This window comes from Stomoxys calcitrans, chromosome 1 (assembly GCF_963082655.1).
Source record: "Stomoxys calcitrans chromosome 1, idStoCalc2.1, whole genome shotgun sequence".
NCBI lineage: Eukaryota > Metazoa > Arthropoda > Insecta > Diptera > Muscidae > Stomoxys > Stomoxys calcitrans.
In genome coordinates this window covers 257,250,403-257,268,250 of record NC_081552.1, presented here as the reverse complement: position 1 = coordinate 257,268,250, position 17,848 = coordinate 257,250,403, and the positions used below count along the sequence as shown (strand labels likewise).

The following is a 17,848-nucleotide window of genomic DNA, read 5'->3' as shown; positions in this document are numbered from 1 at the left end:
TCATTATGGTCCGAATCTGACCATAACTTGATATAGCTCCAATAGCATAGCAATTATTTTCTTTTATCCCTTCCTTTACTTTGTTTGCCTAAAAAGAGGCACCGGGAAAAGAACTCAACAAATGCGATCCATGGTGGAGGGTACATAAGATTCGGCCCGGCCGAACTTAGCTCGCTTTTATGTTTTTTGTATATGATAACTTATGTGATAGCAGATTATGATCTAAAACTTGAAATGAACAGCACTCATTGATTTAACTACTGTTCAGTCTTCACTAAATTAAATTTCGTAAATATATAATTTATGACATTACTTCGAAATCTAGTCAATCCTCCGTATAGTCTAAATCCAACTCTTATACATTACATTATATTTGGATCGATCGATTGTTGCGATATGCTGACCTGGGACTTATCCTTTTTATACGAATAAATTCTTAGAATCTTAGAAATGAGTGATAAGTTATCAGAAAAAAATATTTGTTTTGTGTGGGCTATGTAAACTTTTTGAACCACTCTACGTGTGTATTGTAGAAAAAATCGTATATATAAAAATCTATTTGTGTTTGTAGGTTTGTTTGTTTGTGTGTTTCTTATAGACTCAGAAACGGCTGAACCGATTTTCTTGAAATTTTCACTGATGGTGCATAATGATCCCGTGGTGAAAATAGGGTACTAAATTCTTTGATATCTGAAGGGGGAGCGGACCCTTCCCCTTACCCGAATTTTCAGAAACGCCAGATCTCGTATATGGGTGGAAGTATTTGCTGACCATTGCAATATGAAACTCAAATAAGAGGTATTTTTGAGTAGAACACGAATCTGATATATATTTTAAAAGCCAAGTCACTGAGTGGCCGCCCCATCCCCCAAAAGTCCCCCCAAACCGGTCATGTTTGCCGACTATGGAAAAATGGAGCTCAAATGAAGGGTAGACCATGAATCTGACATCAACATTCGGGACAATGTTGGTGATGTTGGTCTTGGTGAGCAAATAGGACATATTTGCTCACCAAGACTATTTGGGTCTTAAAGAGAGTGAAACTATATATTTATAGTTTTTAGGGCCAATACCCTCAACCGGACATATTTGCTGACTTTTGCAATGAGGAGTTTACATAAGAATAGAAAACGAATTTGATATTCAATTTTGAGACCAATGGCAATAGGGGGTTCAAATAAATGATATATAGATATATGAGAATAGAGCACGTTGCTGATATTCAGCCATGTATTTAAGGCATCACCCCTTCCCCAAAACACCCCCCAAAGGGTAAGAAATTTTTCGACCATGCCTATATGTGGCATGTGAAAGGTATTTGAGATTAGAAAACGAATTTGATAACCAATATTGGGGCCATGTGTTTGGGGGATGCCTCATCCTGGGGTTTAAATAAATGGTATTTGAGAGAAGAGCACGATGCTGATATTTTTTCAGGGCCAAGTGTCTGGGGGACCACCTCGTCCCGAAATCATCCCTAAATCAGCCATCATGAGAATATAGGGTAGAAATAAAGTATTTTAAGAATGGATTACATCATACATCCAAACTTAAATTCGTAGACTATTAAAGATTGGATTCAGATAAAGGCGCTTATATTGTTTAATTGTTAGTCAAGCGATATACTATTGGGTTACCCAAAAAGTAATTGCGGATTTTTTAGAAGAAAGTAAATGCATTTTTAATAAAACTTAGAATGAACTTTAATCAAATATACTTTTTTTACACTTTTTTTCTAAAGCTAGCTAAAAGTAACAGCTGATAACTGACAGAAGAAAGAATGCAATTACAGAGTCACAAGATGTGAAAAAATTTATCAACGCCGACTATATGAAAAATCCGCAATTACTTTTTGGGCAACCAATATTTTCGCAGCATGGTATTTCACTAAAAGCTTTTTAATTGTTGAAAATAAATATTCCAAGGAAACTTTCGTTCCATACAAAGTAAAAGAAGGCGCAGCGGAGCGGGCTCGGGTCAGCTAGTCTTTACATAGTCTAATCATAATCTCACCTTTAAAATATACTTTTCTTGTCAATGTATTTCACAAATACAAATCTAGAGCCCTAGATAACACTTTTCTTTATGTTGAAGGTCAACTAGCTGATGGCTGTTATGACTGCAATGCACAACTGATGTATTGTAACTGAAATGTCTGAAAAATAACGAACTACTTCAAACTTCCATTAACAATAACCAGCTTTTCCCCTTCCATAATAGCAAATGATGCTGTTGACATGTGGAAACAAAAACCTACACACACACATGCAAATAAGTAGTGGCACCTTTAATTAGTTAAATATGCATCACAAAAGTAGTTCTTAACGGTCAAAAGGGAGTTTGCACTTTAACAAAGAGACAACAAACAAAAAATTCAAGGTCAGCCACAATATTTACACAGGCCTATATAAGTGGGACATAACGGCATTTGCAATATCATACACTCATACACTGATATGTATGGGTTTCCTATGGAAATTACGCAACTCAACCATAAAATCTAGTTTGGTAAACTAGGCCGAGCAACAAATGAAAACATGATGGTCCTGGCAATTTTTTTGCAATTATTCCTATGAGGACACAGCCCAAAACAACACTCCAGCATGTGATTGGTGGAAGTCTCAAAAGGGGGTTGATTTACAAAACCTTCTGAGGAGCATAGTCCAATATAGCAACCCTCAACCCTTAAATTGAAAGGAAATTCTTCAGCCAAAGGTCACCACTTCTCAAGAAGAACATTTAAACATTGCGTTGTGACAAGACTTTAACATTCAACTTTTGAAGTTGAAAGCAAACGCAACGCTCACAATATTTCTTAAAGAAATTTGAAAATAATATTTGAAATATTTCAAAAAAAAACTATTTTTGTGAATAAAAGCAAAAACAAAAAAAAATATATATATTTTTAAATTAAAATTCAAATTGGTGAGTTGGTTTTTTTAGTGTTTCTGTGTGTGTGTGTCAAAAAGAAAGGATTAAACAAAATAGTGTTTTATTGCTTGTAATAATTTGTTAATACATTTATTATTATTTTTTTTATTTGTTTTAAATTTGTTTATATATATTTGTTTTCTCTTTGCTTATAATAATATCAGGATATGACTGCTTTAAAAACAGATTTTTAGAGTTCTTTTCCTTAATTTTGTTAAATAAGTTTTAGTAAAGCACAATTAAAAGCGCCGCTTTCATTTCAAATTTGATTCTTATAAGAAAAAATTCCCCTTAATTGTTTATCATTATGGTTATTTGTAATAGTATTACCCTGGTTTCGATTGATTAGTACAAAGTGTTTGTTTTTTGCTGAAAATGATGGAAAAAGGATGGCCTCAAGGATAATGTCAACTGATCCATTTACAAAACAACAACAATTGGTTTATTGATCATTCATTTCCGCATTGTTCATGCGCATCTTGGCAAAGTCCTCAAAGACAATGTTATCATCATCGTCCTGATAGTAGCCTTTGGTATTGCGATGCTGCTCAATGGATTTCATTTTCTTCATGGCATTGGAGCGTTTCTTTTCAATGGTTCCTAAGAAAAATCAAAGAATGATAAGGTCAAAAATAAGTTGCAAAACAAGAACAAAATTTGTAAATAGATGGTATTGCGTGGTGTATTGGTCGATTAATTAATGATATGTTGAATGATTTTTACAATGCATCGAAAGTATAGTTTGAGCTAAATTGATAGAAGTTGAACAAAGAAAATCAAATTTGTAAAAAAAAATTCAGAGATTTGTTGAACGATTTGTTTAACGATTTACAATACATCAAATCTAAAACAAGCAGAAGTTAAACAAGTGAAAAGGCGTTAAGTTCGACCGGGCCGAACTTTGGATACCCACCACCTCGGGTATATATGTAAACCACCTTTCATCAAAATCCTGTGAAAAATGAATACCTTATGCCCCATAGCAGCTATATCGAAATATACTCCGATTTGGACCAAATACTAATAAGTACAAGTCATTGTTCAATTGTGTGCAACAAAATATTGGTCTTTTTAGTAGCTATATCTAAAAATAAACCGATCTGAACGATATACAACACTGATGTCGAAAAGCCCAACATAAGTCACTGTGTCAAATTTCAGTGACATCGGATTATACATACGCCTTTTATGGGGCCAAGACTTTAAAACCAGATATCGGTCTATATGGTAGCTGTATCCAAATCTGGACCCATTTGGGCCATTTTGCAGAAAAATTTCGAAAAGCCTTACACAACGCACTGTCCCAACTGTGCTTTTATGGACCTAAGACACTTAATCTGAGGATCGGTCTATATGACAGCTATATCCGAATCCGGACCGATCTGGGCCAAATTGACAAAGTTTGTCGAAGGGCCCAACACAACTCACTGTCCCAAATTTCAGCAAAATCGGATAATAAATGTGGCTTTTATGGGCCTGAGACCCTAAATTGGCCAATCGGTCTATATGGGGGCTATATCAAGATGTAGTCCAATATAGCCCATCTTCGAACTTAACCTGCTTATGGACAAAAAAAGAATGTGGGCAAAATTTCAGCTCAATATATCTATTTTTAAAGACTGTAGTGTGATTTCAACAGACACGCAGACAGATGGACGGACATGTCTAGATCGTCTTAGATTTTTACGACGATCCGAAATATATACACTTTGTTGGGTCGGAACATAGGAACATTCAGATATAGCTCCCATATAGACCGATATCTCTCGATAAAGGGCCTGAAGACCATAAAAGATTTATTTATTACCCGATTTCGTGGAAATTAGGAACAGTGGGTTAATTTAAGCCTCCCAACAAAAATGCAATTTTTGCCCATGAACATTCCACTAAGGAACAGGGGCAAACTTTTCACATATCAATGAGTGCAGTCCGATTTAAGTTTAAGCAATGATAAGGGTCTCCTTTTTATAGCCGAGTCCGAACGGCGTGCCTCAGTGCGACACCTTTTTGGAGAGAAGTTTTACATGGCATAGTACCTCACAAATGTTGCCAGCATTAGAAGGGGAAAACCACCGCTGGAAATTTTTTCTGATGGTCTCGCCAGGATTCGAACCCAGGCGTTCAGCGTCATAGGTGGACATGCTAATCTCTGCGCTATGGTGGCCTCCAACACTCATCATCAACATCAAGTATCTGTGGAAATTTTCAAGCGGCTAGCTTTACGCGTTTGACCGCTATTGTGATTTCGACACTCGGACGGACGGACGGACAGACATGGCTAAATCGACTTAGAATGTCGAGACGATCAAAAATATATATACTTTATGGGGTCCAAGATTAATATTTCGAGATCAAATTATAAACGGAATGATCAGATAAGTATCCTATCCCCATTGCCCCATCCCCATCCTATGGTGGTGGGTATAAAAACACATCTTTTAATCAAGGACCTAAAGCCAAAATAAATCAACAAATTGTTGTCTATATAATTAAAATCTCTTTTCATAGTTCCGGAATAATATTCAAATTTCTATTAAAGATTCATTCATTCAGAGTACCCAATAATACTTAAAATTATTCTGCATCTCATTAAATAATTTTTTTTTATCAGCATTATTGAAAATCTTACCTGGAGCAGGTTGCGCCAATTTGAAAGGTACATCAGTTTGGATTTCACCACCCAAAGTTCCACAGTTAAGTTTTACACGTACCGAATAAGAGATCACAATACCACAGGCATCACCAGTTGATTTGCCTTCTGACACCATGGTGGAGGAGGCCAGATTTACATCTTCATCCTTTAGATGGCCATCCAAAGCAATACCTACAGAAAAATCGTAAAAATGCAAATGATTTTAGCAACGGTGGACTTTCACAAGGACTGCATTTAAAGGAAATTTCAAGCATAAAAGACTTCAATATAAGACGTATTTTCAACATGTCATACAGTTATAGGGCGTATTAGAAGCAGCACCCTTACCTAACCAGCTGGGGCTAATTGACATTCCTTTGATGCAACTGTAGTTACAAAGTTTTAATTGAAGACTTAGAACCAAGTCTGCTTTTCATCAGAACCCATTTATGGGCTTACCAATAGAACGACCCCATGGACAAGGAATCATCCCTTAGCCATACCTATAGAAAAATTGTTTAAATAGAATTGCTTTAGACACCGATAAACCTTAAAAAGGACAGACTTTAAAGATATTTCAACCATAAGCAAATTATAGTCCGATTCGGACCATAAATGTATGCTGAACATTGTAGAAGTCATTGTGCAATATTTCAGTCCATTCTGATAAGAATTGCGCCTAGTAGGGGCTCAAAAAGCAAAATCGGGATATCCGTTTATATGGGAACTGTATCAAGCTATTGATCTATTCAGACCATATTAGACGCGAATGTTGAAGGTCATAAAAGAAGCCGTTCTGCCAAATCGGATGAGAATTGCGCCCTCTAGAGGCTCAAGAAGTCAAGATCCCAGATCGGTTTATATGGCAGCTATATCAGGTTATGTACCGATTTGCGCCATACATATCGCAGTTGTTGGAAATGATACCAAAACACCACGTGCAAACCACGTTTCAGTCAAATCGGACAAGAATTCCGCCCTCTAGCGGGTCAAGGTTAGTTTATATGGCAGCTATATCAGATTATCAACCGATTTAGACCATACCTGGCACAGTTGTCGGAAGTAATACCAAAACACCACGTTCAAAATTTCAATCAAATCGGACAAGAATTGCGCCCTCTAGGGCTCAAGAAGTCAAGACCCAAGATCGGTTTATATGGCAGCTATATTAAAACGTGAAGCGATTTGGCCCATTTACAATCCCAGCCGACCTACACCTATAAGAAGTATTTGTGCAAAATTTCAAGCGGCTAGCTTTATTCCTTCGAAAGTTAGCGTGCTTTCGACAGACAGACAGACGGACGGACATGGCTAAATCGACTTAAAATGTCATGACGATCAAGTATATAAATTTTATGGGGTCTTAGACTCATATTTCGAGGTGTTACAAACAGAATGACGAAATTAGTATACCCCCATCCTATGGAGTGTATAAAAAGAATTTGTCACAAAATAATAGTTGGACAGTCATCTGTGAGGTAAAATAAGAATCAATCAGTGATCAAAATTTGAGAAGGATGGTCATGTCCGTTAGTAGATAGGAAATTAGATTTAAAGATAGCATCTTTATTCCAAATTTTTGGTTCATTCTCTCGTTTTCATTGTTAAAATCCCACGAATGAGGAAAAGTTTAACATTTTGAGCCCACTTTTTTTTCGGTGTAGTACTGGTTTCGACTTTTCGCTCGAACAACTGTCAAAACGCATTATAAAGAAAATGGTGACGAGGAAAATGCGAACATTTAACTCTATCAGCAAAATAAATTTCGCTGCAATTGCAAATGTAATTGAATGTTCAGGAATGGGCCACCAATCAACCTTGCATTAATGCTGTTGTCTTCCTTTTGTATAGTTATTTGACTTATGTAGGTGTTCAGGCGAAAAAATAGATATTTTCGCTGCGAATGAAGTTAGTACTAGGCTAAAGTTTTGAACGATTTAATAAATATTTCTACTAAACAATTTTCGAGAGAGAAAATAGACTTCTAGAAAGGTCAATTTATTGCCCTTCCGTCTCTTTTTCTCCCTCTCTTCTCCTCTCTCTCTCTCCCATACTCACCATGACGATCCTTGTTGTTCGCTGCCAATGGTATCAAATAGAAAGTTTTCGATAGATTTGCTCCTGGTGTTATGGGGCATCCCTCTTTGGTCTCCAGCTGGGCCACATGTTTGCTAAATTGAGCATTGACCATTGTGATCTCGGTATGTTGGATGACGAAAACTTTGATATTCTTTACCGCCTTCTTGGAACTGTTGTTGATTTGTACAGTGGCTGCCACTTTTTCACCATGATAGTAGATTTCACGATCCAAGGTCACCTCCAAGCTAATTTTGCCATTCGAAAAGGTAAAGCCCTTGCTGACCAATGAGCTGGGCAAACGTTGACCGCGTGTGGGTGGAGCATATTGCAACTTCTTGATCACCAAACTGACCATGCTGCGTTTGTGTTGGCGCTCATCTTCGGTGTCGGCCACATAGGCACGAATTGTGTACTCCACTCCCAAGGGTTTGCCATTGTCATCGCCCTCCTGTTGCAGCGTTACCGAGCTGGGTGAATTTGGGGGAAAATGGAAAGTGAAGGGATGAGCATTAGCACCGAGTTTGCGAACAAGTTTCTCCTGCACTGGGGTCATTTCCATGTTGGGATTGTTCATGGGCACTATTACTTCACGGCACAAGATAAGCTCCTTGGAGAATTTGACACCCATGACCTCATCCTCTTCACGGCCATAGCGATATGTGGTGGCCAATTGGCCAAAAACTTTACGCCTCTTCAGATATTCCTCATCCACAACCACCACACCATCGACGGGATCACAGTAATCCAAGTGATCGATGAAGTCACGCCTGCCCAAATAAAAGGTGACTTTGCCATTAGGCGTTGCCTTCTTGTAAACTTTAACGGAGACCACCATGTCAGTCGGAGAGTTTGACTATTAAAATTTCACTAAAATCTTATCACAATTACCCGGTGGCTAATGTTTGTTTTTTTTTTTGTTCGTCTCAGTGATGTTTTTTATGCCAAGTCTTTCGCGAAAATGCGGTCAAATGGTGGCGGCCACCTGCTTTTATACCTTTAATTAGTGGTGGAGCATTTTAAGGGTTTCTGTGACAGAAGCTAAGTGGATTTAATGATTATGTTTTAACATTTGAGCGTTTACAACAATGCTGTTTTCTTTTTCTTGATGTAACACTTCTCGGGCAATGACGATGACGAAGAGTGTGATGATGTTAATGGCGACGTGCGCTTTTACTTGGGGCTTTTCTCGAATTTCGTCAGTTTGTGTGGTCAGCGAGTGCCACAAGTTACAGGAAGTGTTCGTTGGTAATATGCAAACATTCTGGGGGTAGCTGCGGCTTGCCACCAATTTAGACACATAGTCTCTTTTATTAGTGGCCAACAGTCTCTATAATGTCAGGGTAGTGTTCTAAATGTTATCCCCCACTTAAAAGCATTGACCTTGTATAAGCTCATTTTAAGGCAAGCAACAACTAGGAAGTATTCCCTTTGAAAAATGAATATACAATTGAAATAAAACAAAAAAATACTTTTAAACTTAGGGAAAACTATTTTTTTATTATGTACTAAAATTAAAAAGATATAAATTAAATGGAAAAATATGAAAACATTGTTCGAGTTCGAGAAAAAATTAAAGGTTTTTCTCGCTTATTTTAAACAAAATTATTCCTCAATTCTTTAATAATTAATTATTAACTTTATATAAAATTTAAGCTTAATGCTAAAACTTAAAGTCTTTTGTCCATACAGAAGAACTCGTTTGTTCAATTTCTTTATTTCGGTTATTTTGCTTTCTTCGTTAAGTTACCACTAGTGTTTCATTTTACGAGGATACCTTCCCTTTGTCAAGAGCGCCGAAAAGCATGCAATAAAATCTATCAATAAATATCAGCGCAATTATTTATGTAAGACACGAACCCATGTTTACAGTTTACATATCGATGTTGCGGTTAAAACGACGTGTGGGTTACTTACACAAAATGTTGCATATCTTAAGGCTGACACAGCAAATTCCTATCGAAAGAGGTTTGTGTCTGTAATACGGGATGAAATCATAATGAGGGGTATTCGCTACGCAAATTATCCAAAGAACGTAAGGGTGGTAATTACGATATGTCGAAGAAAGGGTTTTTGGTTAGGGAGTCCAGGCCAAAGGAAAGACACCACATAGATAGGAAAAGGGAAGATAAATAATTGTTACGCCTTATTCACAAAACTTAATGAATGAAGCCTTAAAAGAGGTTTGTTTGACAGGTCTATAGAGAAAATTTGTTAAATAAATCTATTTTAAATCCACATTAAGTGAATACCGGTGTTAAAATAAAAATAATTCAAATTTATATAAGATATTATTAATAAGAAAATTGTCGTTTAAAACGTTTTTATTTTTTTCTCTGTTTCAGTTGAAGACAAAAAATGTACACCACATATACCACAGCTGATCGCCATGGTTATAGTGTAAAGTATTCAACATTTGAAACAGATCGGCTGCTGCTGGCAACAAGGTATGTCATTACATTAAATACACCTTAAAAAAATATTTTAGTTAACATAAAAAATATTAATAAAATTATTAAATTAAAATAAAACCAGTAAGGAAGGGCAAAAGTCAGGCGGTGCCGACTGTATAATACCCTATACCTACCCTATAAGTACAATGTGGGACCTATATCCAATTCTGAACCAATTGATATGGACCTGGGCTAGCAAATATGTTCAAACTGTAAAAACTACGGTTGACAAATGACATTATGGCAAATTACCCAAAATCTGACGAACGTATATATGGGAGCTATATCTAATACCGAACTGATTCCGAGCAAACTTCTCTGATAATGAGGTAGTCGTCGAGAAAACGTTGTGCAAAATTTTGGCAAGATTGGTCAATAAATGTGCTTGCAGTGGCTCTTAAAGTGAAAATCGGGCGATATACATATATGACAGCTATACCTCGACCTTACCATCATGGAACCCAAGGCCTTGAGAGCCACCATACTGTCCACATAAATCCTCCTCCTCTTCCCACATCGTTATCGACCTTAAAGCATATCCTATATTGATGAAAAAAGGAGTACTGGATGGAGACGTTCCAGCTTTATATCTAAAACCCCTACTGAATACAACCAAGCTCGTGTATAAAATCTAATCAAATAGGACTCACCTCTCTTGATGCTATCCGTGCTTCCCCAGGGACTGTGGTGCGCATTGGCGTCGCCCTCTAGCACAAGGTCATGCCGCTTGTCCTCGCACCAGCTGACCAGGACCCGGTCTATGTCTGTAGGGGTTTTGTCGTCATCATATGGTACGTAAATGGAGGCCAGGACCAATAATGGTTTGCGCGGTCTGTCCAAGGCCACTATTGTGAAGCTTTCATCGCTGAAACGAGAAATCAGAGAATTGGCTACTACACAGCTTCTAATCTTATCTTCTGCTGGGGGGAGATAAGATAAAGATTAGGTGATCTGAGTCCACGAATCTTGTTACTTCGTAACCACGGTTCCTGAACGAGGGCCACATAAGTTTCATCTCTCCCCATAGTTCTCAGCAGTTAATCTGTGGCTGCCTCTGTGTGGTCCAGGTTAATCTGCTCTAACTTCAGTGAACTCATGCCCCCATATTCCCTGGGTGGCGTTGTGGTAATCGGAGAATATGATCATTCTTTCTTGGTTCAAACCGAACTTGATATCTCCCAGCTAGGACTTCAGGAGTGACAAGGATTCTGTCCAGAGATCCTTGCTACTACCTTTATCCCATGCTCATACCCTTACCATTGTCCTGTCCTCTGCTGGAAAATTGTTATGCTGCTCTTTAACCAGTCTAAGTATGGCTTCATCCTCCAATACAGGAGGAGGAATCCACACCGGCAACCTTGTTCAGCGGGGTATTTCATGCCAGGCCAAAGAGAGTGAATCCGCCGCTGCAGGTCGAATGAAAATTAATGCTTTCCCATCTCCGCATCCGATGACATTGATGCCCTTCTGCCATTTGGTTTCATCGAAACCCTCGAATGAGTCGTCCTCGCTACCGATAGAGCTCGAAAAAATCTTATCTGCCATCATCAGCCATATTTTCGTGGATAGCCGGACTTCAGGAATGCCCTGTTTCAGGATAGCCACTTGTGGTTCAGGTGCCGATGACAAACTGTTAAATTTCTTGGCCCGTTTGCTATCAGGCGCTGCGCATGCGCATCCCTAGATCGCTCCCTCTTATTCCCTGCATAGGGGTTGTCATTTGAGTGAAATACCTTTGCCAGAAGGGCACTCTCCTGGGCCTGGTGTTTTGGGCGCGGTGCTTTCATTTACGGTTTCGGGTTTATCTGTAGCGTTTGTACCAGTTTTTGGTGTTGTTCTAGCGTTGGTGCCTGTTCTGGTCCGATGTAACAGAGAGAGTATAGGTCCCACGACATTAGTGTTCATCATAGACTCGTAATTCATGACGTGGAACCTTTGTTTGTGCATCAAATGATAGTCACGAATCGTCAGGGTGGAGAGTTCTAGAGCTTCCATCTGGCTCAGATACCGTAATAAGGGTTTGTACCCCTTTTCTCGTTTCCGCTCGTAATACTTCTGTACTTTCCGCTTATCTCCTTGCGAGGTACCCATCCCACCACCAAGATTTGGATTTTCAGTTGCTATCGGACCTGAGGAGACCATTTGGACGTTCTCTTCTTCCGTTTCGAAATCTTCGCAGATATCATCGCAGGACGACACGTCAATGTTGTCTTGCCGGAACAGTGTATAGTTCGTAGAGTTCCAATTGGGTTTGTTGTGTGTAACATGAGGTTGGAACCTGCAGATATTGCGTCCCTGCCGAACCTGCTGATTCGGGAGTATTTCAGGAACTGGACCGTTCACCACCTGCAAAGTTTCTTTCAGCAATTTTTTCACTAATGTTTGTATTTCTTGGGATAACTTTTAGTTCAGGTTCGACCCGAAGTCGTTGCATTCACCTAGGCAGCCGAGTTGTAAGCGCGCTCAGATTACCTTTACGGGGGTCGTGGGTTCGATTCCCACCAGTGAACTGGTTTGTCGCTACTGTGGGTTCACAATGGACAAAAAATAGTTGAAGCGAGTCTGTTTAAAAAAAATGTTCATTCTAATCTAATCCAACCTATATCTATATTAAGTTATATTCTAATCAGTTTTTCCTCCACTTTCTTTTGTTTTATTTCAGCCAACTTTATGGCCTGGCCGGCGGTGGTTCTTTATTTCTTTTACAGCATCTACCGGCGAAAGGTCTCAACGAGATTGGCCGTCTCGAGTGGTCTGATGGTCTATTTGATGTTTCATGGTGCCCCTATGCCAATAACATTGCGGTCACCTCATCGGGTGATGGCTCCCTGCAGATATGGTCTGGCCTAGATGCCGATAGTGAGTCAGCCATGAAAATACCCCAAAAACCTGTGATGTGTTTGCGTGAGCACAAAAACGAGGTATACAGCGTAGACTGGAGTGAAAAATGGAACTATCATCAAATACTGTCGGCCAGTTGGGACGGCTCTATCAAATTGTGGGATTGTAATCGCCAGAAATCGGTGGCCACCTACAGTGGTCATTCCGATTTGATATACAGTGCTAAATTCTCACCATTTATAGCAAATATCTTTGCTAGTGTAGGTACAGATGGACTGCTAAATTTATGGAATTCTTTTGATTTTTCAGGTAAACCTCTGATGTCGGTACCCGAGGCGCATAACAGTGAGATACTTTCGATGGACTGGAGTAAACTCGATCGCAATGTTCTGGTGACTGGAGGCGCCGATGGTCTGGTGAGAGCATGGGATCTGAGAAATATGCGTGAACATGTATTCGAATTGTACTCGGGAGATTTTGCAGTGCGAAGATTGGCCTTTTCGCCGCACAAGGCGACCGTGTTGGCATCGGCAAATTATGATTTTACCACAAGGTAAGCTGCTTATAGACCACTAAAGGGTTAACAAGTAAGAGTGTGCAAAGTTGGGCCGGGCCGAATCTTACATACTCTCCACCATGGATCGCATTTGTCGAGTTCTGTGCGCGGTATCTCTTTTTAGGCAAACAAAGAATATTGAATAAGAACTGTTATGCTGTTGGAGCTATATCAAGTTATGGTTCGATTCGGACCAGAAATGAATGCTGAACATTGCAGAAGTCATTGTGTAATATTTCAGTTCATTCGGATAAGAATTGCGCTTTGTAGCGGCTCAAGAAGCAAAATCGGAAGATCGGTTTATATGGGAGCTGTATCAATCTATTGATCGATTCAGACCATATTAAAAACGTATGTTGAAAGTCATGGGAGAAGTCGTTGTAGAAAATTTCAGCCAGATAGGAAAATAATTACGCCCTCTGGAGGCTCAAGAAGTCAAGATCCAAGATCGGTTTATATGACAGCTATATCAGGATTAGGACCAATTTGAACCATATTTGGCACAGTTGTTAAAAGTCGTAACAAAACTTGTCATGAAAAATTTCAACAAAATCGAATGAGAATTGCTCCCTCTTGCGGTTCAAGAAATCAAGACCCAAGATCGGTTTATATGACAGCTATACCAGATTATAAGCCGATTTGAATCATACTTGACACAGTTGTTGGAAGTGATATCAAAATACCGCGTGCAAAATTTCAGTCAAATCGGACGAGAATTGCGCCCTCTAGAGGCTCAAGTAGTCAAGACCTAAGATCGGATTATATGGCAGTTATACCAGATTTAGAACCGATTTGAATGATACTTAACACAGTTGTTGGGAGTGATATCAAAACACCGCGTGGAAAATTTCAGTCAAATTGGAGGAGAATTGCGCCCTCTAGAGGCTGAAGAAGTCATGACCCAAGATCGGTTTATATGGCAGCTATATAAAAATATGGACCAATTTGAGCCATACTTGGCACAGTTATTGGAAGTCATAACAAATATTTCAGCCAAATCGGATGAGAATTGCGCTCTCTATTGACTCAAGAAATCAAGACCCAAGATCGGTTTATATGACAGCTATATCAGGTTATGAACCGATTTCAACCATACTCCACACAGTTGTTGGAAGTGATAATAAAACACCTCATGCAATTTTTCAGTCGAATCGGAGGAGAATTGCGCCCTCTAGAGGCTGATGAAGTCAAGATCCCAGATCGGTATATATGGGAGCTATATCAGGTTATACACCGATTTGTGCAAAATTTCAGTCAAATCGGATAGGAATTGCGCCCTCAAGAGGCTCAAGAATTCAGGACCCAACATCGGTTTATATTACAGCTATATCAGGTTATGGACCGATTTGAACCATACTTTGTGCAGTTGTTGGAAGTGATACCGAAACACCTCATGCAAAATTTCAGCCAAATTGGATGACAATTGCGGGCTCTATTGGCTCAAGAAGTCAAGATTCAAGATAGGTTTATATGACAGTTATACCAGATTATGAACCGATTTGAATGATACTTAACACAGTTATTGGGAGTGATATCAAAACACCGCGTGCAATATTTCAGTCAAATTGGAGGAGAATTACGCCCTCTAGAGGCTGAAGAAGCCAAGATCCCAGATCGGTTTATATGGGAAGTTATTGAAAGTCATAACAGAACACCTCATGCAAAATTTAAAATTTCAAATCGGATGAGAATTGCGCTCTCTATTGGCTTAAGAATTCAGGACCCAAGATCGGTTTATATGACAGCTATATCCGGTTATGGACCGATTTCAATCATTCTCAAAACATTTGTTGGAAGTGGAAAATTGTGCCCTCTAGTGGCTCAAGAAGTCAAGATCGGTTTATATGGCAATTATATCACAATATGGACCGATATAGCCTATTTACAATCCCAACCGACCTACACTAATTGGAAGTGTTTGAAAAGTCTTCTAACCAAAAACGAAACGCGTCCCATAGTGGTTGGTGTGTGGCTTTTCTTTTCCATTTGCATCTCCAATCATTGAGCTCGTCTCGAAAGAGAAACAAACAGGCAAAAAACTTGAAAAATAAAAAATTTGGCAGAGCCCGGCCAGAATTCGAACCTGGGAACAGGGAGCAACAGCTAAAAAATTCGGCAGAGCCCGGCCAGGATTCGAACCTGGGCGCACAGCGACATCCATTGCTGTTGTCTTAGCGTTTGAAGCCATCAATACAACTTCCAACGGATGAACAAAATCATGTGTAGGACGGAAGAAGTGTAATTTGTTACAGATAGAATGTCTGTCATTACAAAAAAATACATTCATTGGAAAAAGTACAGCTAATAGACAGGGTTGTCGAGCGTGGTTAATGTGGTAATTGTATCATAGATGCGTTTTCGCTATTAATACGATTCAAATACAATATACCAACGCACGGCCCTTGAAGCCATCACACCTAATATGGTTGAAAAGTCTTCGAAGCAAACACGAAACACGTCCCATAGTGGTTGGTGTGTGTTGCTATCTTTGACTTTCCTTTTCCATTTGCATCTCCGATCATTGAGCTCGTCTCGAAAGAGATACAAACAAAAATTGTCAAATCTCATGATCTCGCCCTAACAGGCAGAAAACTTCAAAAACTAAAAGTTAGTACAAAATTTCAATCGGCTAGCTTTACCCTTTCGAAAGTTAGCGTGCTTTCGACAGACAGATGGACGGACATGGCTAGATTGACTTAAAATCCCATGACAATCAAGAATATACTTTATGGGGTCTTAGACGCATATTTCGTGGAGTTACAAACAGAATGACGAATGTAGTATGCCCCCATCCTATGGTGGAGGGTATACAAATGTTAAATAAAAAAATTTTGTCAGAACAATTTTGCTTTGTATTAGCAAACAAGTGTGTCTAGAATTAATGCAAAACATTAAACAAATTTTCTATATTTCAGAATTTGGGATTTCAGCGTTTCTGCGGATGCTGTCGAAATACATGAACATCACACCGAATTCGTATGTGGTCTGGACTGGAATGCCAACAAACCACATCAACTGGCCGATTGTGGATGGGACAGTGTCATCAATGTGTTCACACCAAAAACACTTAAAGTCTGAAGTGTAGGAAGGCAAAATATGGAATACCATAACCGAATAGGAATCACCACAGGAACATCTATACCAAAAACAAAAAGGCCTTAAAGACAGCAACAGCATGCCGCATGTAAACAAACTGAATAACAGCCCAACTACGTCGTCAAGGTTCAAGTCACAACGTTTGTAACAAACATTAATACACAACCATAACTTCGTATGGGATACGACGAAAACGGATATAGCGAAGCTAAATATCAAACAAACCCAAATGTGATAATAGTGGAGAGCATTGCATGCAAACGAAAGAAACCAAAATGAAAAAAAAAAAATTACAAAACGAAATGAGAATTTTGTAAAAAGGAAAGAAAGACTATAAAGAAATTAGATTTATCCAACTTAAGTATAAATAATTTATGTATATACAAACTATCTTTCTAATTTTAAGTTTTGAATTAATAAAATAATTGATAGATTGCAAAAATGGATGGCTATCTGTTTTACATCTTACATTGGGCATTGGGGGCCGCCCATTTTAAACTGTGGGAAAGGGGTCATCGTTTGATCGGCTGGTGTTTGCCACTTTTCTTGGGTATCTTATGGTGTGTTATTTTTAAAATAAATTCAATAAATTCCAACGATCACATGCAGCGCACGACGTCAGCCGTTTAAAATAAGAATCTCCCACCACTACTGCCAACAGCAGCACCAACGCCATGGCCTGTGCCACAATGATCACCACCCTACCTCATCGCCACTACCGTAAGCAGCAGCACCAGCATCAGCAGCCTGAACCTGCAATCGAAATAAAACATGTGAATGTTTTTGTACATCGCTAGTTGTTGCGCTAGAGGCGCGTGATTTTCCTATAGAGGTGTTATAAATACGCCCGAGAGTACCACACATATAGCCGCCAGCATCCAAAAACACCCACACACACACACACACACATACACACCCCATTCCTTGTGTCTTACTTATTATTCATGTTGAGTTGGCAAGTGCACGTAAATACATACATATAGTAAAAAGAGTGGAACCTTTATAATTGGATTTGGCTACTTTTTGTCGTGGTAGCTATATCCATAGGTTACTAGCCCCGCCACTCGAAAACCTTAGGTCCACTGTGTGCCCCCTAACTAGAGAGTAGAAGAGAAGAAGATGTAGAAGAAGAAGTTCAACATACACCACAGATACTCTGCTTGTATCAGAATGTCGCATATACCTGTGGGATGGAGGGATACGAAGGTTATTTTCATTCCGAAAGCAGGAAACCCCTACCACACGAAGGCGAAAGATTTTCGT

The 17,848-nt window shown here is 39.0% G+C and overlaps 2 protein-coding genes across 4 annotated transcripts; one reads left to right on the top strand and one right to left on the bottom strand.

The window, feature by feature from the left end:
* The first annotated feature begins 2,881 nt into the window (after window positions 1–2,881).
* On the top strand, window positions 2,882–16,932 carry LOC106087173 (peroxisomal targeting signal 2 receptor). 3 transcript variants are annotated; one of them, XM_013252134.2, is made up of 4 exons: window positions 2,882–2,925; window positions 9,985–10,086; window positions 12,755–13,486; window positions 16,405–16,932. In XM_013252134.2, exons 2-4 carry the CDS (start codon window positions 9,998–10,000, stop codon window positions 16,565–16,567), a joined length of 984 nt encoding a protein of 327 aa, XP_013107588.2. In that variant the 5' UTR covers window positions 2,882–2,925; window positions 9,985–9,997; the 3' UTR covers window positions 16,568–16,932. The 3 variants fall into 3 exon arrangements, with proteins under 3 accessions (XP_013107588.2, XP_013107586.2, XP_013107587.2); XM_013252132.2 differs by lacking the exon at window positions 2,882–2,925 and adding an exon at window positions 9,521–9,607; XM_013252133.2 differs by lacking the exon at window positions 2,882–2,925 and adding an exon at window positions 9,737–9,822.
* On the bottom strand, window positions 2,991–8,623 carry LOC106087172 (phosrestin-1). Its single transcript, XM_059360840.1, has 3 exons — window positions 7,622–8,623; window positions 5,561–5,755; window positions 2,991–3,531 (listed from the first exon to the last, which is right to left on the bottom strand). The coding sequence occupies exons 1-3, from the start codon at window positions 8,475–8,477 to the stop codon at window positions 3,374–3,376; spliced, it is 1,209 nt and encodes a 402-aa protein (XP_059216823.1). The 5' UTR covers window positions 8,478–8,623; the 3' UTR covers window positions 2,991–3,373.
* Window positions 16,933–17,848: the final 916 nt, after the last annotated feature.